Below are 16,335 nucleotides of genomic sequence, written 5' to 3' on the forward strand. Positions count from 1 at the left end.
GCACTATTTTCTGGCAATCATCGGCATTACTTTGCCGGTATCATCATCAAAATTTATAGAAAAAACCAACAGAAAATTATTACAAAACAATTAGTTGTCACACAGTTTTATTGAGCGGAGATGTTTGTACCAGCTTTTATTTAACTTGCAATGTAACTATGTATGTCCCTTCTAGCAACAAAATTTTGAAGCAGATCTTCAACCGATTGAGCTGAATTTTTGTGCACACGTTTTGTTTGGATGACAATGCATTATTATCATAAGCATGACCACATGGTGCTGCCAGGAACGGCTTCATATATTCTCCTTAGCATTTTACTGCACGGTCATGATTTTTTGTCACACATTCAATGCAATAAGATCTCTCTGACAACAAAATAAAAGCTTCTCAAAAATGACATTTTTGTAAAAAAACTTATTGTACATAGAAGACAACAAAACAAATTATAGTTACAATATTGTGTAACACCACATATACGAATACCCCGAATTGTGGCGAGACACATGTTTACTACTGATTATTTAAAAGTACTGTAGTCTGAGTTAGCAGATAACGTATAGCTGTTATGAGACATACCTGTGAAACAAAGGTGTTACTTCAAAGCCTCTACTAATAAAATCTTTTTTAAATCTTCCAGGAGCAATATCACCAGCGCTGTCCCTCTCGCACGCGTCGCTGGCGCAGCAGCTGCTGGCGCGAGGCGGAGTAGTGGGGGGCAGCGGAGTACTGGCGGGAGGCGTGCTGCTGGACCCCGCGCACCAGCAGGCGGCGGCTGCGGCCGCACAGCACGCCGCGCATGCGCATCTTGTCGCTGGCATTCATAGGTACTGCACTTTGATTTGATTACTCCACAAATTAGCAGCTATACAGTTGTATAGCTACAGTAATCAAAATAAAGCTATTATAGAACCAGAAGGTTTCATAATCTTTTCATTTTGACAACAGGGAATAAACTTTTTCGTCGACATCAATGTCCTTAGTTAATTGTAACAGCGACTACTGCCATACGAGTAAATAAATAAATTTAGTCCAATGATATTCTTTTCGTTACCCAACAGATCTCACATATCGTCTCCAACGCAACTCCTGATGGGTCCGGTCGACATTCGACCTGGATTGACCCTGGACGGCACCCCCCCTCACATGCAGCCCCCCCAGCAGCCCGAGGTCACCAGCGTCATGGAGGCCGACAGTTCGAACATCCAGAGGAAGTCCCCTCCAAGTCTGATGAACAGGGAGATTCACAACAATAAACCGTTGTCGGCAGCGGCTGAGAGTACGGTCCATGATGGACTGGATTCTAAAGATGAGCCTGGTGACTTCATTGAGACTAATTGTCATTGGGTGAGTACCTTGTTTTCTTGAAACTCTTGGTCCTTACTTCCGAACGCCAGAGTCGATTGCTAAGATGAGGAAGTGTTACTAATGTGAATTTAAACTAAACTGGTATGCGATTCTATACATGACCACTAATGATGGGCTACCTTAGTGGCTTGGTGTTGGGAGTGAAGTAACGTAATTAATAAATCACCAAAGGCATTCAAATCTGTTACAGAATTTTTAGTATGTGCCATAAATAGACCGAAATAACTTGAAACTGGCCTAATGAATGAAAACACAGCTCAGGTTCATTCGACCTGACGCATGACCTGACTTAACGAAGATACCCAACCCCATGTAACGGGAACTGGCTAGAATGAAAAATAAGGTTTTATTCCATCAATCAGCCTAGTAGAAGTCAAGTCAAAGAAGAAGTCTATAATTGTGATTTCTTTCCCTTCCAGGTGGACTGCAAGCTAGAATTCCCAACTCAAGACGACCTGGTCAAGCACATCAACACAGACCACATTCACGCCAGCAAGAAGGCGTTCGTGTGTCGCTGGGTCGGCTGCTCCAGGGATGAGAAACCATTTAAGGCCCAGTACATGCTGGTGGTGCATATGAGGAGGCATACTGGAGAAAAACCTCATAAGTGTACTGTGAGTACTTGATTTAATATCTAGAATAAATGTCTGTTCATGCTCTACTCTCATAATGTTAACCATTTACAATTTAACGCATTACATTCGAAAGTTTATAAATATCGATATAAAACCGTTAAATTGTCAAAGACTGAGACAAAACGGCCTTTTCGCCAATAAAGTATTTTATAAGTTAATGAAAAATTGTGTATATTATGTTCCAGTTCGAAGGCTGTTGCAAAGCATACTCCCGTTTGGAAAACCTTAAGACTCACCTGCGAAGTCACACAGGTGAAAAACCCTACACCTGCGAGTACCCTGGGTGTGCCAAGGCCTTCTCCAACGCCAGTGATCGAGCGAAACACCAGAACAGGACTCATAGCAATGAGGTATGGTATCTAACTTTACCACTTCGTTTTGTTTTTCTTTAGGGGGAAGAAACTGTATATCAATTGAATTTGATTTGATTTTGACCTGACATTTTTGTTAATAAAATTATGTTTGTTCAGAAACCTTACGTCTGCAAAGCGCCCGGTTGCACGAAGAGATACACAGATCCGTCCTCGCTTCGGAAGCACGTGAAGACTGTTCACGGGGCAGAGTTCTACGCCAGTAAAAAACATAAAGGTAAACATTGTCTAGGATTCCCTCCCATAGACAGATAGATAAATTCAGTTATTTGTTGCCACAATCTCACACATGCGTTTCAATAGCAGAAATGTGGGTACACAGATAAAACTCTGGTGTAGTATAGATAGATCATACTTGCGTGTAAAAATGTTACACTTTGCCACTCGTAATGAATGTTACCAAAACACGACTCCTAATGTTGTCTGTTGCTTAATAATATATTGACTAAACATGTGTTTCCATAACCATTTCCACACTGTGAGATCTTCGTACCATAATATGTTTATAGCAATAAACTCATTCATTCATTCTAATTAATGTTCCTCCCCAGGTTGCAGCCGAGGCGACGACTCAGCAGAGTCGGGCGGAGGTGGGGCGGGATCCTCTCCGAGGTCCGAAGAAGGGGGGGTTCCGATTGGGGTCAGAGGTCACACGTCATCTGCATCGGTCAAAAGTGAGAGCCCTGCGTCTCCATTGCCTTTGGGTCTTCATACACCGGCTCATCAGGTCAGTTTTTTTATTTATCACCTGTTTATAATTTGACTAGAATTTTTGGTTTACCAGTAATCTCTCATTTTCCCAGTTTCTTCAGACCTCACGACATTCACGATTTCTCATGGCCTTCGGCATTTTTAGTTGTTAGGCCATTGACATAACTTTCAAGTATTTGTACCCATGAGAGGACACATCTAGTGAAGTGATGACAAAAGAGCTCTTATGACATAGTGATATGTTTAAAATAATATCAAATTTTATACTTTTAGCTCTCGGCGCAGTGTGGTGGTGATCTCGATTTCGGAGGCTCTGGCATCGGAGGCTTCAGTGATGAAAATGGCGCTCCGTACTTTAGGCTTGATGGAGAGGTAAAATTGTTGTTAGTTACCTTATTGGAATATATAATTTAGTGCGAAGGAGTGGTTCAGTGGTGCTTGTGAAGGTCCCAGATTCGTATCCTATCAGTGCCAAATGACTTTATATACCAATCTCATTTCTAATACCGCAAGAAAACTTGTACGCTGGTAAACTTTAGATTTTAAATATAACTTCGATCGAAATATTTAAACTAATGATATGGTGTGGCTTTATACGGGGTCATTTATGTTTGTATAATCGGGAATAAATGGTCTAAATAACAGTGAAAACTGCTTTAAAATCTGTTGCGTGGTTTTACAGAAGAAATCTTAGAAACAAAGTGACGCGGAGAGCGATTTTGCTTTATACTGTAGTGATATGACTTCGATTGAAATCATTCTGCAGGTGGAACAAGAAGTGGTAGGCGAGGTGGGTCAACTGCCCCTGATGCTGCGCGCCATGGTGGCTATAGGGTCTCCCCGTGCCCACACTCACCACACTCATCACACTCACCACACGCCTCGCTTCGGAAACAAAATGGCCGTCGGGAAACTAATACCGCCCGGACCAGATGTGGGAGGAGGTAATTATTATTGTAAGTCGATGGGTTGCCAGGGAAAACAACATTTTATTAAAAGCTTTCATTTCTTAAAAGTAACCTGAGATATATATGTCGCAGTAAGATAGAAAAGTCCGTTACCAATGGTGTCCTTTTATAATTATATGTCTATTAATTTTATTATCTAGTAATATATAATTATATCCCTAGGGATATAACTATATAGAAATAGCTATTATTTCTATTTTATTGCAACATAGACATTATTAATGAAAAATACGGAACACTCACATGTGATTATTGAGAAAAAAGTCACTTATTAGATTGAACCTATATATTTTATTTCCTATACTATATTTAGTTATACCTATATATTCCCACTAATATTATAAATGCGAAAGCTTGTGATTTTATCATTTTTCTAATAACCCCAGGTGGCGTGCCAGGTCGTACAGAGATAGGCAACACGACGGTGGCTGTGGAGCTGAAGACACTCGCGCCTAACACCAGGCGGGACTCCGGGATCTCCTCGGGAAGCAGTCTATATAGTGCCAGGTGAGGAGTAAATAAATAAATAAATATATTAGGACAAATCACACAGATTGAACTAGCCTCAAAGTAAGTTCGGGACTTGTGTTATGGGATACTAACTCAACGATACTATATCGACCGAGGTCGTCAAGAGGAACTTTTTCATTTTGATAGATGTCACGTTACACAGTTTTCCAACATCGATAACTTAACATAAAAGTTAAAACAACTCTTATTTTAATAGCTATAACGTGTCCCACTGCTGGGCAGAAGCCTCCCCACTCTCCACTATGTGTCTGGTGTTTTCTATATATCTCTTGTCGAATTAATTCCTCCGACCATCTAGACCTAGTTTAGTTTTTTGTGCCCGTCAGTATAACTAGGAGCTAAGCAGCCTATCTTTTAGAAAGCATACAGCAAACGTCACCCGCCCAGTTTAGACTAGCCACCGTCAATTGAATGATTTTCGACTGACACAATGTTTTAAATCATCTCATGTGTCCCCAGATCGTCGGACATTTCCCGCAAGAGCAGCCAGGCATCGGTGGTGTCAGGCGCGGTGCCCGGAGCTGCACAAAGGCTGGTCACACAGCACACCGCTGTGTATGACCAGCTGTCGCCCGACAGCAGCCGCAGGTGAGCGCATTGGTATAATTGTCTGAAGTAAATGGATCAAAATAAATACAAAATTATCTTTTTTTCGATTAATTTCCTTTCTATTCAATTTCCTTAGAACCAACAGCATTTGAGTGAGTACGACATTGACACAGTGGATTCCTATATATATTATATATTCCTATGACTTACCAAAATATCGATGATCTTGATAAAATATAAATTTAATTTGAATTTTGTTTCAGATCTAGTCAAGTGTCGTGTGTGGGGTATGCGCCGGCGCCTTCGTCCGCGCTCGCCGCCGTGCAAGCTGTCAGGACTTCGCAAGGCAACCAGGTACATACAACACTTTTATTCTATGTGAAAAACCTCGTACATTATAGAAAAAGTAGGAATGCTTGATTGAAGCTTAAAAAATCGGAAGAACATTGAAATGAAAAAGAGATATTAAGAATTTTGCCTTTTAAAAGATGAGCTTTACTGTTATAAAATGCTTCGCTTTATCATCTTTGTTTATAACTGGGTATTTGACTGGGTATAAAATAAAATAAAAGCATGTAGACACCTAACTAAATCAAAACCAAACACAATGTCACTTTAATTTATCAGTTTAATTAATTAGGTTACTATTTTTCCGTCTCATTAAAGTATTACGCTTTCAAGTGAAACGCTTATTGACTTCAAAATCCGCGACGTCGTAACCATTGAATTAGTAGGTACTCCGTTGAAGGTCATACAACATCACTATACATTACAAGCTCCATTTAAAATTTTGTTGACATTTGAAAAAAATATCTGAATTGACTAGTTCTAAAGTAGTAGGACTAGTGGCTATTTAGTTATGAAAGTCATGTTAGATGCCATTAACTTGTATATATATTATTGTAAGCAAAGCAGCAAGAATATATGTATTATATAATGATATAGCAATAATACACTCAAAAGGAAAAGAGAAAGAGTTTAAACTACAATGTTTTCCCAGGCGGTCCTCCTCCGAGGTGTGACGTGTTCGGAGGTGCGCGCGGAGGAGCTCGCGCTGGAGCTGGAGCCGGCCGTGCAGGTCAAGGAGGAGGCGCGCCGGCTCTCCGAGCAGTCCAGCCTCAGCGACCACTACCAGCCCTACGTCTGCAATGCTGATGATGTGGTGAGGACACTATATAATTCATGCCAGATGCCTCTAGGTGACTTACCCGGCGGCCCTCCATCGAGGGGTGACGAGTTCTGGGGTGAGGGCGGAGGAACTCGTGCTGGACAATACTGTGACGTTCATATCACATGTCAAGCCCTTTCTTGAAGAATCTGCCATCAGAGTTATACATGACTTATTGTATTTTTTTGTGCCATTGAGTTTTCTTAATGTTGTGTTAATAGCTTAAGATTATGCACATTTACGAAATGACAATCATCTGCATTCAAACTTCACAGGTACGTTTACTGACGCTAATCTTCCAGTTTGCAACAATAACGGAACCCATGAAGTATATCCATTTCTTCCAGTCAACCAGCGTGACATTCAACTAGTTTGAGAGGATATATTTACTCAATATACTACTTTCATCTTCCCAGGGCGACCCATCATTCCCCTTCAAAACGGAAGACGACGACACTGCGACCTACAAGGAGTCCCGCTCCAACTCCACCTCAACTGTGGTGGTCACCACCGCGCAGGTCCACCATCCCAACCAGGAGGTCAATCTGGAACAGGTATGTGTGTCTGAGCTGGCCAATGCCCGCGGCTTTGTCCAAATTATCCCAATATTACATAATGACAATATAGTAGAAAAAGAATTCAAAAAATCTTTTCCGTTCAAAACTTTCATCAAGAAAAATAAACTTAACTTTTGTGATTGGGCCTCAAACGGTATCTATATTAGTAGAAATAGACTTTATGAACTTTATGGCCAAAAACAGTACAATTTTAATGCGGAATTCATAACATATGTTAAACGCTATTCTAAAACTTTTAAAAAAGTATGTTCACATGTTTTTGCAGTTCTACTTTGCAATGATTTCGTCTTTGTGTTGATCAAAACCTGAATCAGATCAAAAATTGATTCAGCAACATTTACTCATTTATGCCAAATATAGATTGTATTAAAATAAATTAAATAATCTCAACAGCTTTTGTGATACAAATCGACATGACAGACTGTATTACTAACATAATTGTATATTTCCAGGTCGCTGAAGGTGAAATGGTGGAGAATAAGCTGGTGATACCAGACGAAATGATGCAATATCTTAACCAATCAATATTGGGAACCGAATCGGCAGCACCGGCCAAAGCCACCTCCACCAACCCACCGGAATCCGTCGCGACCAAGGATGAGGATCACGCTACCAAAGACAGTGACATACAAAACACAAACAATTCCAGTGATAAAATCAGTAATGTAGCAACCAGTGACGATTCCCTACTCAAAAACCTAGGTGCCATAGGAAGTGATCTCAATATAAGTGATATTCCAGTCGATTTAAGATCGTTAGACGTTAGCATGTCTGGCAATAGTGGCTCTCTTTTAGCTACCAAGTCCCCGGATGACAAGAATCCATTACAAGAACAGGTCATACCTGAAAACGCAGAGAAATGTGAACAGGATTACAAACCGGTTACAAGTAATGTTGCTACAAATCCGCTTCAGTCCTTACAAACAATGGCGTCGAACCAGACGGAGCAATCGAATAGAATGAGAGTCAATACGCTACCTCAGAAGCAAAATTCTATGAGTCCTAAAACTATAATAATGAGTAATCAAACAATAATGAGTCCGCAAGGGCTGCCACATAGCATGTTGAGCCCCCAAAGTCTTCCCCATAGTGCGATGAGCCCTCAGAGTGTAATGAGTCCACACAACATACCCCATAACGTTATGAGTCCACCCAGTGTCTACAATGTCATGAGTCCACAAAGCGTGATGAGTGTAATGTCACCTCAACACAATGCCATGAGTCCACAGAGTATGCAAAGTTTAATGAGTCCTCAAATGCCAAATCAGATGATGATGAGCCCGAGGCACAATAATATTGGCAGTCCTTTATCTCAAAATATGGCCAGTCCCATGGTCAATATGGCCAGTCCTATCACGCAAAATATAGCTAGCCCTATGAGCCACGGTATGCCTAGTCCAATGCATCCGGGCATGCAAAGTCCGATGACGCAGAACGTATCAAGTCAAATGGTACAAAACATTCCGAATATGCCCATGAATTCTCCTGCTGGCAATCAAAATATGTTGAATATGAACCAAAATCCTCAATTGCAGGGTGTGCCACCAAGCTACATAAATAATCGGCAAAATTGCAACGCAAAGATACCTATTAGAAACAATGTTCCTAACCAATACCAAAACCAAAATTACAATCCAGTCCCGCCTTACCCGATTCAACAGAATCAAATGCCCCAACAAAATGTTAATGTTCGGAATCAAAACATCCAGCCAATGCAACAGTACACGATGATGCAGCAGTACAACCCAAATCAGATACCAGTCATGCATCAGATGCCACAAAATCAGAACATGGTGTACAACAACCAGATGATGAACTATCAGCAGCATGTAAACTATCCTAACCAAAGCAATCAAATGCATCCTTTACAAATGTCCAGATCATCTGGCATGAGTGTAGACAACAGTGGTAACATGAGTCGCGGCGCGATGAACAGTTACTGCGACCAACAGAATCAAATGCAAAACCAATACAATCAAAATGTACAGTACCCTCAACCACCACCTTACAACTCTGTGGTAAATGCTGCAAACGTGATGGGCCCCCCGCCTCCAAAGAACAATCACCAATACAACCAAGCCATGATGAATAACAACCAATATTACAACCATCAGAGGCCCTACAACCAATGGGACTACCCCGGCAATCAGTTTAATAAACACAACATGCAAAAATCGGTACAAAACTCTGTCAACATGTCTACTGGAAGCCAGAAACCTAACGGCACTAGAGTATCAATAAATTGTAACCAAATAGTGAAGAATGGTGACCAGACCGACTGCAGCATGAATAGTTTGAGAGGTCAGAATGAGAATCAGGCTGACGTCCAGGTATGGGATATATCCCAGTCTCAAATAGAAGCTACGAATGGAAGGAAAAAGAATCAGAATAGCACAATGCGGCAGGAGACGTACCAGCGGACTTTGGAGTATGTGGAGAACTGTGAGAATTGGAAGAGTTCGGAAATGGTTTCGAGTAGCACCCATCCGCCGCAAGGGGGGGACAACATGGTTGTGAACGATCTCCAAACATCATTGTCTTCGTTTTATGAAGAAAACCAATACCTCCAACTGATCCAGTAAGTAGTCGTATTAATAGACTTATTTCGTCGTAAGTTTTTGTATCTTGGTGCTGAAGATGTAAAGATCAGGGAAGATCATATTTTTGTTATAGTTCATTATGTGCCAAATCGCTTTGTTTATATACTATGTATTCAGGGTCTGTGCTAAATTTATCTCAATTTCTTTTTTGAAATGTTACTGTTTGATGCGTAGAAGATGTAAAACTTCTCTAATGGAGACTGATTATTTTTAAATTTATACTAAAGATAGTGAATTTACAATTTAAAGTAATTCAGCTAATTGTTTTGCAAAAGACACGTACATACATAGGTACATACAATCTATTGTACATATTGTTAGTGTTGCTGCTAAGTCTTCCACGAGTTTTATTATAAGATTAAGTATTTAGATACTTTTATATTATAGGAATTATAAGTGCCTTATGTACATAACTGTACATAGTGTTAAGTGTTCAAGAATTTTGTCAACAAGGGAATTTATATCAGTGCCTCAAAATTTGTTAAAAACTTCTATTTTAAAAATCTGACTGTTTAAGATCTTTGTGTAGTGTATAACTTTTGAGATTACTAGATATTAAGGAAGAATAATTAAAATTGTACAAAATCGATTTTTTTTTCTAGAATTTTTACAATGTTGTTGAAATTTTGGAATTAGACTCCGCGTCATGTAAAAAGTCCCTGGAAAAGACAACAGCAACGTGGTCGCGGTTTGTTAACGATAGTTCCACATATTGGCGCAGGAGTTTTTTCGTGGCGCGGTCTCTAATGTTACTTAATTATAATTTTAAACGATAGATTATATAAGTGAAGCAATAACACCTATTTGTTACATCGAATCTCCTAGTATAGAGTTTTATGAGATTACTAGAATTAAGTACTTAGTTGGTTATTTTTTATTTAATTAACGATGGACGCACAAATAAATGTAATAGAAATTACTGTATTTTGTATTAAATTATTGTTTTATACTGTTTGTACAACATCATTGAGACGCCTGTGACGATATTTTAATAAACTATTAAATCTTCTTATCAACATGGAGCAGCTGTTGTTTTTTTTTAAATTATTTATCGACACAACGTTTGATGAGAAACATATTTCCTATCGCATGTTTGTTATTTTATAGTAGGTAATTTTAAAAAGTTACATTTTTTCCACAAGCCTATAGTTTCGTCATGCGACAATCAAAAATTATGTTCGAATAGTAAACTGATGTGGCATCGGGAAGTCAAGTCTAGTCGGGAGCCCACCGTGGGTACCCATTGTCATGGAAACTGGAACTTGTGAAAAAAAAACCTTCTGAAAATGGTACTTAAAGATTAACAGAAGTAAATAACCTTCTATGGAAACATGACACTATTTTCAGTTGTGTAAAACGCATAGATCTAGAATATTCTTAATAACCTTTCACCTCTTTCTAATAAAATACTATCTGTAATCTGACAGATTAACTAACTGCTAGATAAATCTGCCTCAAGTTACTCGCCAGTTAGCCATATGAAAAACAATATTTTAACGATAGGTATCTGATCAATATGCTACATATATTGCTCATGGAATACTTTATCATCACAAGAGGTACTACAGATTAGTAAAGACTTATGTCTACGAAATAAAATCGAATCATTTTTATTTTTTTAATTTATTTTTTATTTTTTTTAATCTTTATTTATTTTGGGGCTTTTGTCTTTAAGACATGTCAGTCCCATCGAGTCAAAAGTTTAGTGTCCGTGATCGCGCGACTCACTGGAGGCACTCCAATAAGCCACACAAGCACAAGGAGGCATCAGAATATGGCTCCCTCAGAATGGTTTGGATGAAACCTACATCCAGCTTATTAATTTTATATTTATCCAGAAATGCTTCTCTTGTGCGATCAAACTCAATGAACAATATTGTCATTTTTTTGCCCCAATGAGCAAGCAAATAGGCGTGCGACCCCCTGATGTGAAGTGGTCACCGCAGCCTATGAACACCTGCAACACCAGGGGTTGCACACGCGCGTTGCCGGCACTGACTTAATATTTTAAGATGGAGTTCTTTTTGAAGAACTCCATGCTTTAGTTTCTCAGACTGTTAAGCAACTATGGGTAAAATGGAAGTTATAACAAGTACTTATGTCAAAAAAATTGCAAATCTCGATTCCTTCAATCTATAACAGCATTCTGAGAATAGCTCAGTCGTTACATACCGCGCTATTACGTCATAACATCAAAATAACCATATTATTTCGGATGTTGCCAACACTCGGTATCAATAAAATAGACGCGTTAAAAAATGGCCAAGCGCGAGTTGGGTACTGGTTTTGCTGATTTTAATCCAAGCCTAAAGATGTGTCGAATGTGGGATTAAACATTCGACATTCTCGGCGATGTCAACGTTGTTATTTTCTTTCACCATTTCCCACACTACCAAATGAATAATGATAAGCCATATATTTAAAAGATGTACAAAATTTCTCAAGATGTTTTCTTTCGCCAGAAGCAAGCGGTGAACTAGTTATTACTATAATAAAAGAGTCAGATGGTTCTACAAACTCATTGCTAGCAAAATGTCACGAGCCGTGTCACGAGTAAAATTTGACCTAGGATATCGCCACAGATGGATGAATGTCTACGCTCATTACTAAACACCTTGTCTAAAGTTAAACGCTTCTATTATATGTCCATTTTTAGATACCTATAATGTGCTTTGATGACATTTTATAGTTGCCAGTTACTAATCATTCTGGGTGGGTAGTTTGGCAAGTGTTAACTTTATACATCGTCTTATAATTAGACTGTAAAACTTATCACTTGATTTTTAAATTACTGACTCATTTTTTGATGTCGAGTCGAAATACGAGACGTGTAAGTGTTCAATCATTACGTGGTCACGTTAAATGCACTATAGTTATATCGAATCATTTATCGAAAAGGTAGTTGTAATGAGATTTTCGCAACAATGTTATTTCCAAAAATCACGGAATGTACCTATGTAGGTCAGGCCAGTCATGCGCGAGCTGGTTAAAAATATAAAATACGTCAGGCGTACAATACATTGAGGTGAGTGATAGTTACTGAGTGGAATCGAAGAAATCGTGCGGATAAATATATATTACCCACTTGTTTTGAATTTCCTATCTTATGTCCTTCTCCATACTCCTATTTGTATGCGAAATTTCGATTGGTCAACTAAATGTTTTTTGTTCTCTAAAACAAAATTAATTTCGCGATCGAGATAAACGATAAAAAATTCAATTTCCTTATTTGCACCCTTAGGTATAAAGTAAGTTATGGTTTTTTTGTTTTGGAATTTTTTCATAATAGTGTAATAAATAAATATATTAGGACAAATCACACAGATTGAGCTAGCCCCCAAAGTAAGTTCGAGACTTGTGTTATGGGAAATGGTTTGTTTGATTTCTATGTGGAACTATGGATCTAAGTAGATTTATAGTCGATCCAAAGTTATCTACACCTAACTGATGTTTTGTCTTTTGTTAATGACATTGACTGTTTAATTAGGAAACAAAAATACTAGTTTTATTATTTCTATCCGAACCACCAAAAATATGTCAGCTGGTAATAAATTCAGTCCTATAAGTCGATAATCCCCTTTGTTTATGCGCGTCAAATGTATCCTCGAGACAATAATAAATTGTATTGTGAAAACCAAATCTTATAATTAATATCCAACAAAATGTTACAATGTATCTTGTTCGCGTTTCTCTCTTTCTTTACCTCACGTTTTCTTGATTTCATTCTTGGTTGTGACGCTCCGAAGTCTAGGCCTCAGGTAAAATATATCAAGTGATAAATTTGAAAAGAAAAAGAAAGAAAAACCTTTAAATGTCGAATATTAAATTGTGATTTCACCATAGGTTTTGTCTGACGTAAAGACCTTAACCACTTTAAGACCATAAGAAGCTGTCTACACTGTTTCCCCATGGGATCTGGGATCTATCTTGGTTATGCTATGCATAGCACAGCAGAGCCAGACAGATCCCAATACATATGACTGCCTTTAACTCCACTGCAACGAGTAGCTGCCAGGTTTTCTTGAGTCGATCAACTATCTTTTTCCCTTGGGAAATGGAGAAGAAAAAAATAGAAAAGCGAAACCTGGGATCCCAACGCTTTAATAGCTGTGTAACCGAGTTGCTCAGATGAGAGAGAGAGATCCTATTAGTTTACATAAATTCCCTCTCAAACATGTGAAGAGAAGAGAAAGCCGTGAAAAATATAGGAAAGATATAGGAAAGAAAATGTTGGTTTTTCTTTTTCATTTTCTTCATTCACTTTCAGAAACCTACCGCGCCCTTCACTGAACTCAGTGTCGGATGTCCCCACATAAAACTCGAATATATCAACACGCGATACTCAGCCGGATAACGACTAGCTGTGAGTGTATGTAGAAGCACCTGCGTTAACCTCTGTTTAAAAATAACCCGCCAAAAATATCGGGCCAATTAATAGCGGACTAAGAAACAACAGAGATATGTGTTTGGCACTGATTTCAGTTTCTTTTCAACCGACTTGCGAAAAGCTAGGTACTGTACTTGCAAAGATTTAAAAAGGTATTGCGAAGGAGCTATTCGACCTTGCTCCAAGCAGCTGAATTCCACGATTGTATAACTATCTTTAAGAATATTTCACCCTACAATCATCAAGAGGTAGGGTTCAACCACAGTTCAAAAATGTGAAAAATCACATAACTTTTTTCAGTGCAGCATTAAACTGTGGAATAATCTCTGCAGTGTTTAGCCTTCCAGGAAAAGGCTACATTTCTTAAGTAGTGTAGACAATACAATGGTGACTCTTATAAGTTTGCTGGTCTATATGGATTGCTATCAGGCAACCCGAATGCTCAATTGCCTCCATTGTTACAAAAATGGCTTGTGTGGCATTATATTTAGGACACAATTTACGTTGTAAAAGAAAGTCAAAACAATGAGCCTGGAAAGAGATGGAAAAACTCCACCGATAAGAACGTTGTTGAAAATAAGTGATCTCTTGAAAACTAAAGTAAATGCCAACATGCACTTATTTCCTCCCATATAATAATTAAATTTAACAGAAATTACTCTAGTGTTAAACAAATAATTTATTAAAAATGATTAAATGAAAAATATTCATATAAAACATAAATATATAGATTCAAAGTTTGAAAGTGAAGATAATTCCCTCCCGACAAGCTTCACCAATATTGAAACAAGTACTTGATGGTCATCTGAAATGCAAAGAATAACTAGTCGTTTACTTAGCTAAAAAAACTTTATTCTATTTATATACAGTATATAGTGACAACAAAAAGGGTCAACCAACCAACACTACCATCGGAACCATGACACCAACAAGAATGGCCGCGAACGACGCTATCTTATACTTATGCCTTCGTGCGTTCACGTTCATGTAAGCTTCGAACCTGTTGAATGTACCCACGTCATAGTTCATCTTTTCGTACTCTTTTAACTGCGCCACGAACCCTGGATTAGGATTAATGAACTTCCTTCTCTGTCGGACGTACGCGAAGGCTTGGGCGAACGTCAATTTATATTTCTCCATGAGGAAAGCGATGACAAGGGTAGCGGACCGGGAGACACCGAAGTGGCAGTGCACGATGACGTTTCCTTTTTGCAGTCCTTCTTCGATAAAGGCATTGGCCATAGGGAAGTAGGGCAGGAGATTGGTTTGAGGAGTGTCGTAGGCCCTAATGAAGAGCGTGCTGATGTTTGTATTGGTAAATGTAGTCGACGGGAGTCGGCGAGTCTCAACGGTGAGCACATGGGTGATTCCAAGCTGTCGAAGCACATTTTGGTCCCCTGCGGCCCTTGCATTGCTCAAGTATAGTCCTGGGAGGATCTGCGTGAAACAAGCCTGTGTGCACAGGTCAACCTTGTGGTATAGGGCCTTCCGGGACCAGTTCCTGATGCCCCCCAACGCTACGACCGGGTTCGGTATGTTGAAGAAAGCTACTATAAACGCGCTACTGAACATCACCTTTAAGACTTTTAAGAGTCCAGCGACAATTAGCATTACTCATATTTTTACATGATTAACATTTTTTTTTGTGATTTTTTTACATTTTTTACAAAAAAATAAGTTTCAAGTGTAACTAACACTTATTTGATGTTGATATCTGACACGTGTTATATTTTGACATTCATCTTGACGGTATATTTCTTTTCTTTGACATTAAGAAGTAAAATAAGGTCAGTTCAAGCAGGTGAAGAATCTTTTGGAAAATTTTCTCTGGATTTTTGATAAATTTATAATAATTAAGAAGGAGTTATTTCCGTGCACTTATTGAGCTCATCACAGTATAAGTTATCAGGTAATATATAATATGTATTCTATTTATAGCTAAACTTGAAGAGCTTTTTGCCAATTCGGTCACAATTATCAGTCAATAAATTTTAAATCAATGTTTTATCATACGTTTAGGTATACCATAGTTTTTATGACTATTGAAATGAAATCTAATATGAGCCATTCTATAAAGTAATAAATAGAGAGGTCTATCTTTCTATTTATCAGAAGAGACGAGACGGAAGCTATTAAAAGAGCGTAAAATTAGTCTGGATTGGACACGTGCTCTGTCCAATAAAACCGATATATTTACTGACTCGCCTGTTATAGTTTGACTACATAGATCTTGCTTGCAGATGCAGAGGATCGAGTGGTTTGGATGGCTGTCTGTGATTGAAAAGTCTCATGTTACAATCCCAATCATACGTACCTACTCTGATTGTATGTAAATTTAGCACTTTCATTTTTAGCAGATGTGTGTTAATAAGAGAATAACCTCGTTTTCTTAATTTCTTCTTCTCTCATTTGAACACATTTTCTGTTACTTCCTCAGCCTTAGATCGCCGGAGATCTTGGTGGGCTTTTCT

General features: G+C 38.6%; 2 protein-coding genes across 4 annotated transcripts in view; one reads left to right on the forward strand and one right to left on the reverse strand.

Annotated features, from left to right (window-relative positions):
• ci (cubitus interruptus) overlaps nt 1-10,499 on the forward strand; it is a 100,072-nt gene extending 89,573 nt beyond the window's left edge. Inside the window, exons 7-20 of one of the 2 annotated variants that reach the window (XM_053762984.2) lie at nt 639-825; nt 1,060-1,345; nt 1,786-1,980; nt 2,187-2,351; nt 2,472-2,589; nt 2,924-3,099; nt 3,357-3,455; nt 3,850-4,039; nt 4,438-4,558; nt 5,042-5,170; nt 5,395-5,485; nt 6,132-6,293; nt 6,716-6,853; nt 7,330-10,499. In XM_053762984.2, the coding sequence (XP_053618959.1) occupies nt 639-825; nt 1,060-1,345; nt 1,786-1,980; nt 2,187-2,351; nt 2,472-2,589; nt 2,924-3,099; nt 3,357-3,455; nt 3,850-4,039; nt 4,438-4,558; nt 5,042-5,170; nt 5,395-5,485; nt 6,132-6,293; nt 6,716-6,853; nt 7,330-9,459 (4,187 nt within the window). In that variant the 3' untranslated portion in view covers nt 9,460-10,499. The remainder of the gene's footprint in view (nt 1-638; nt 826-1,059; nt 1,346-1,785; nt 1,981-2,186; nt 2,352-2,471; nt 2,590-2,923; nt 3,100-3,356; nt 3,456-3,849; nt 4,040-4,437; nt 4,559-5,041; nt 5,171-5,394; nt 5,486-6,131; nt 6,294-6,715; nt 6,854-7,329) is intronic. The other variant, XM_053762985.2, reaches the window with a different exon arrangement.
• A 4,035-nt stretch (nt 10,500-14,534) lies between these two features.
• Nucleotides 14,535-15,581, reverse strand: LOC128680159 (uncharacterized). 2 transcript variants are annotated; one of them, XM_053763023.2, is made up of 2 exons: nt 14,765-15,581; nt 14,535-14,669 (listed from the first exon to the last, which is right to left on the reverse strand). In XM_053763023.2, the coding sequence occupies exons 1-2, from the start codon at nt 15,473-15,475 to the stop codon at nt 14,637-14,639; spliced, it is 744 nt and encodes a 247-aa protein (XP_053618998.1). In that variant the 5' UTR covers nt 15,476-15,581; the 3' UTR covers nt 14,535-14,636. The 2 variants fall into 2 exon arrangements, with proteins under 2 accessions (XP_053618998.1, XP_053618997.1); XM_053763022.2 differs by having other exon boundaries at nt 14,535-14,687.
• Nucleotides 15,582-16,335: the final 754 nt, after the last annotated feature.

Source organism: Plodia interpunctella, chromosome 23, assembly GCF_027563975.2.
Source record: "Plodia interpunctella isolate USDA-ARS_2022_Savannah chromosome 23, ilPloInte3.2, whole genome shotgun sequence".
Taxonomy (NCBI): domain Eukaryota; kingdom Metazoa; phylum Arthropoda; class Insecta; order Lepidoptera; family Pyralidae; genus Plodia; species Plodia interpunctella.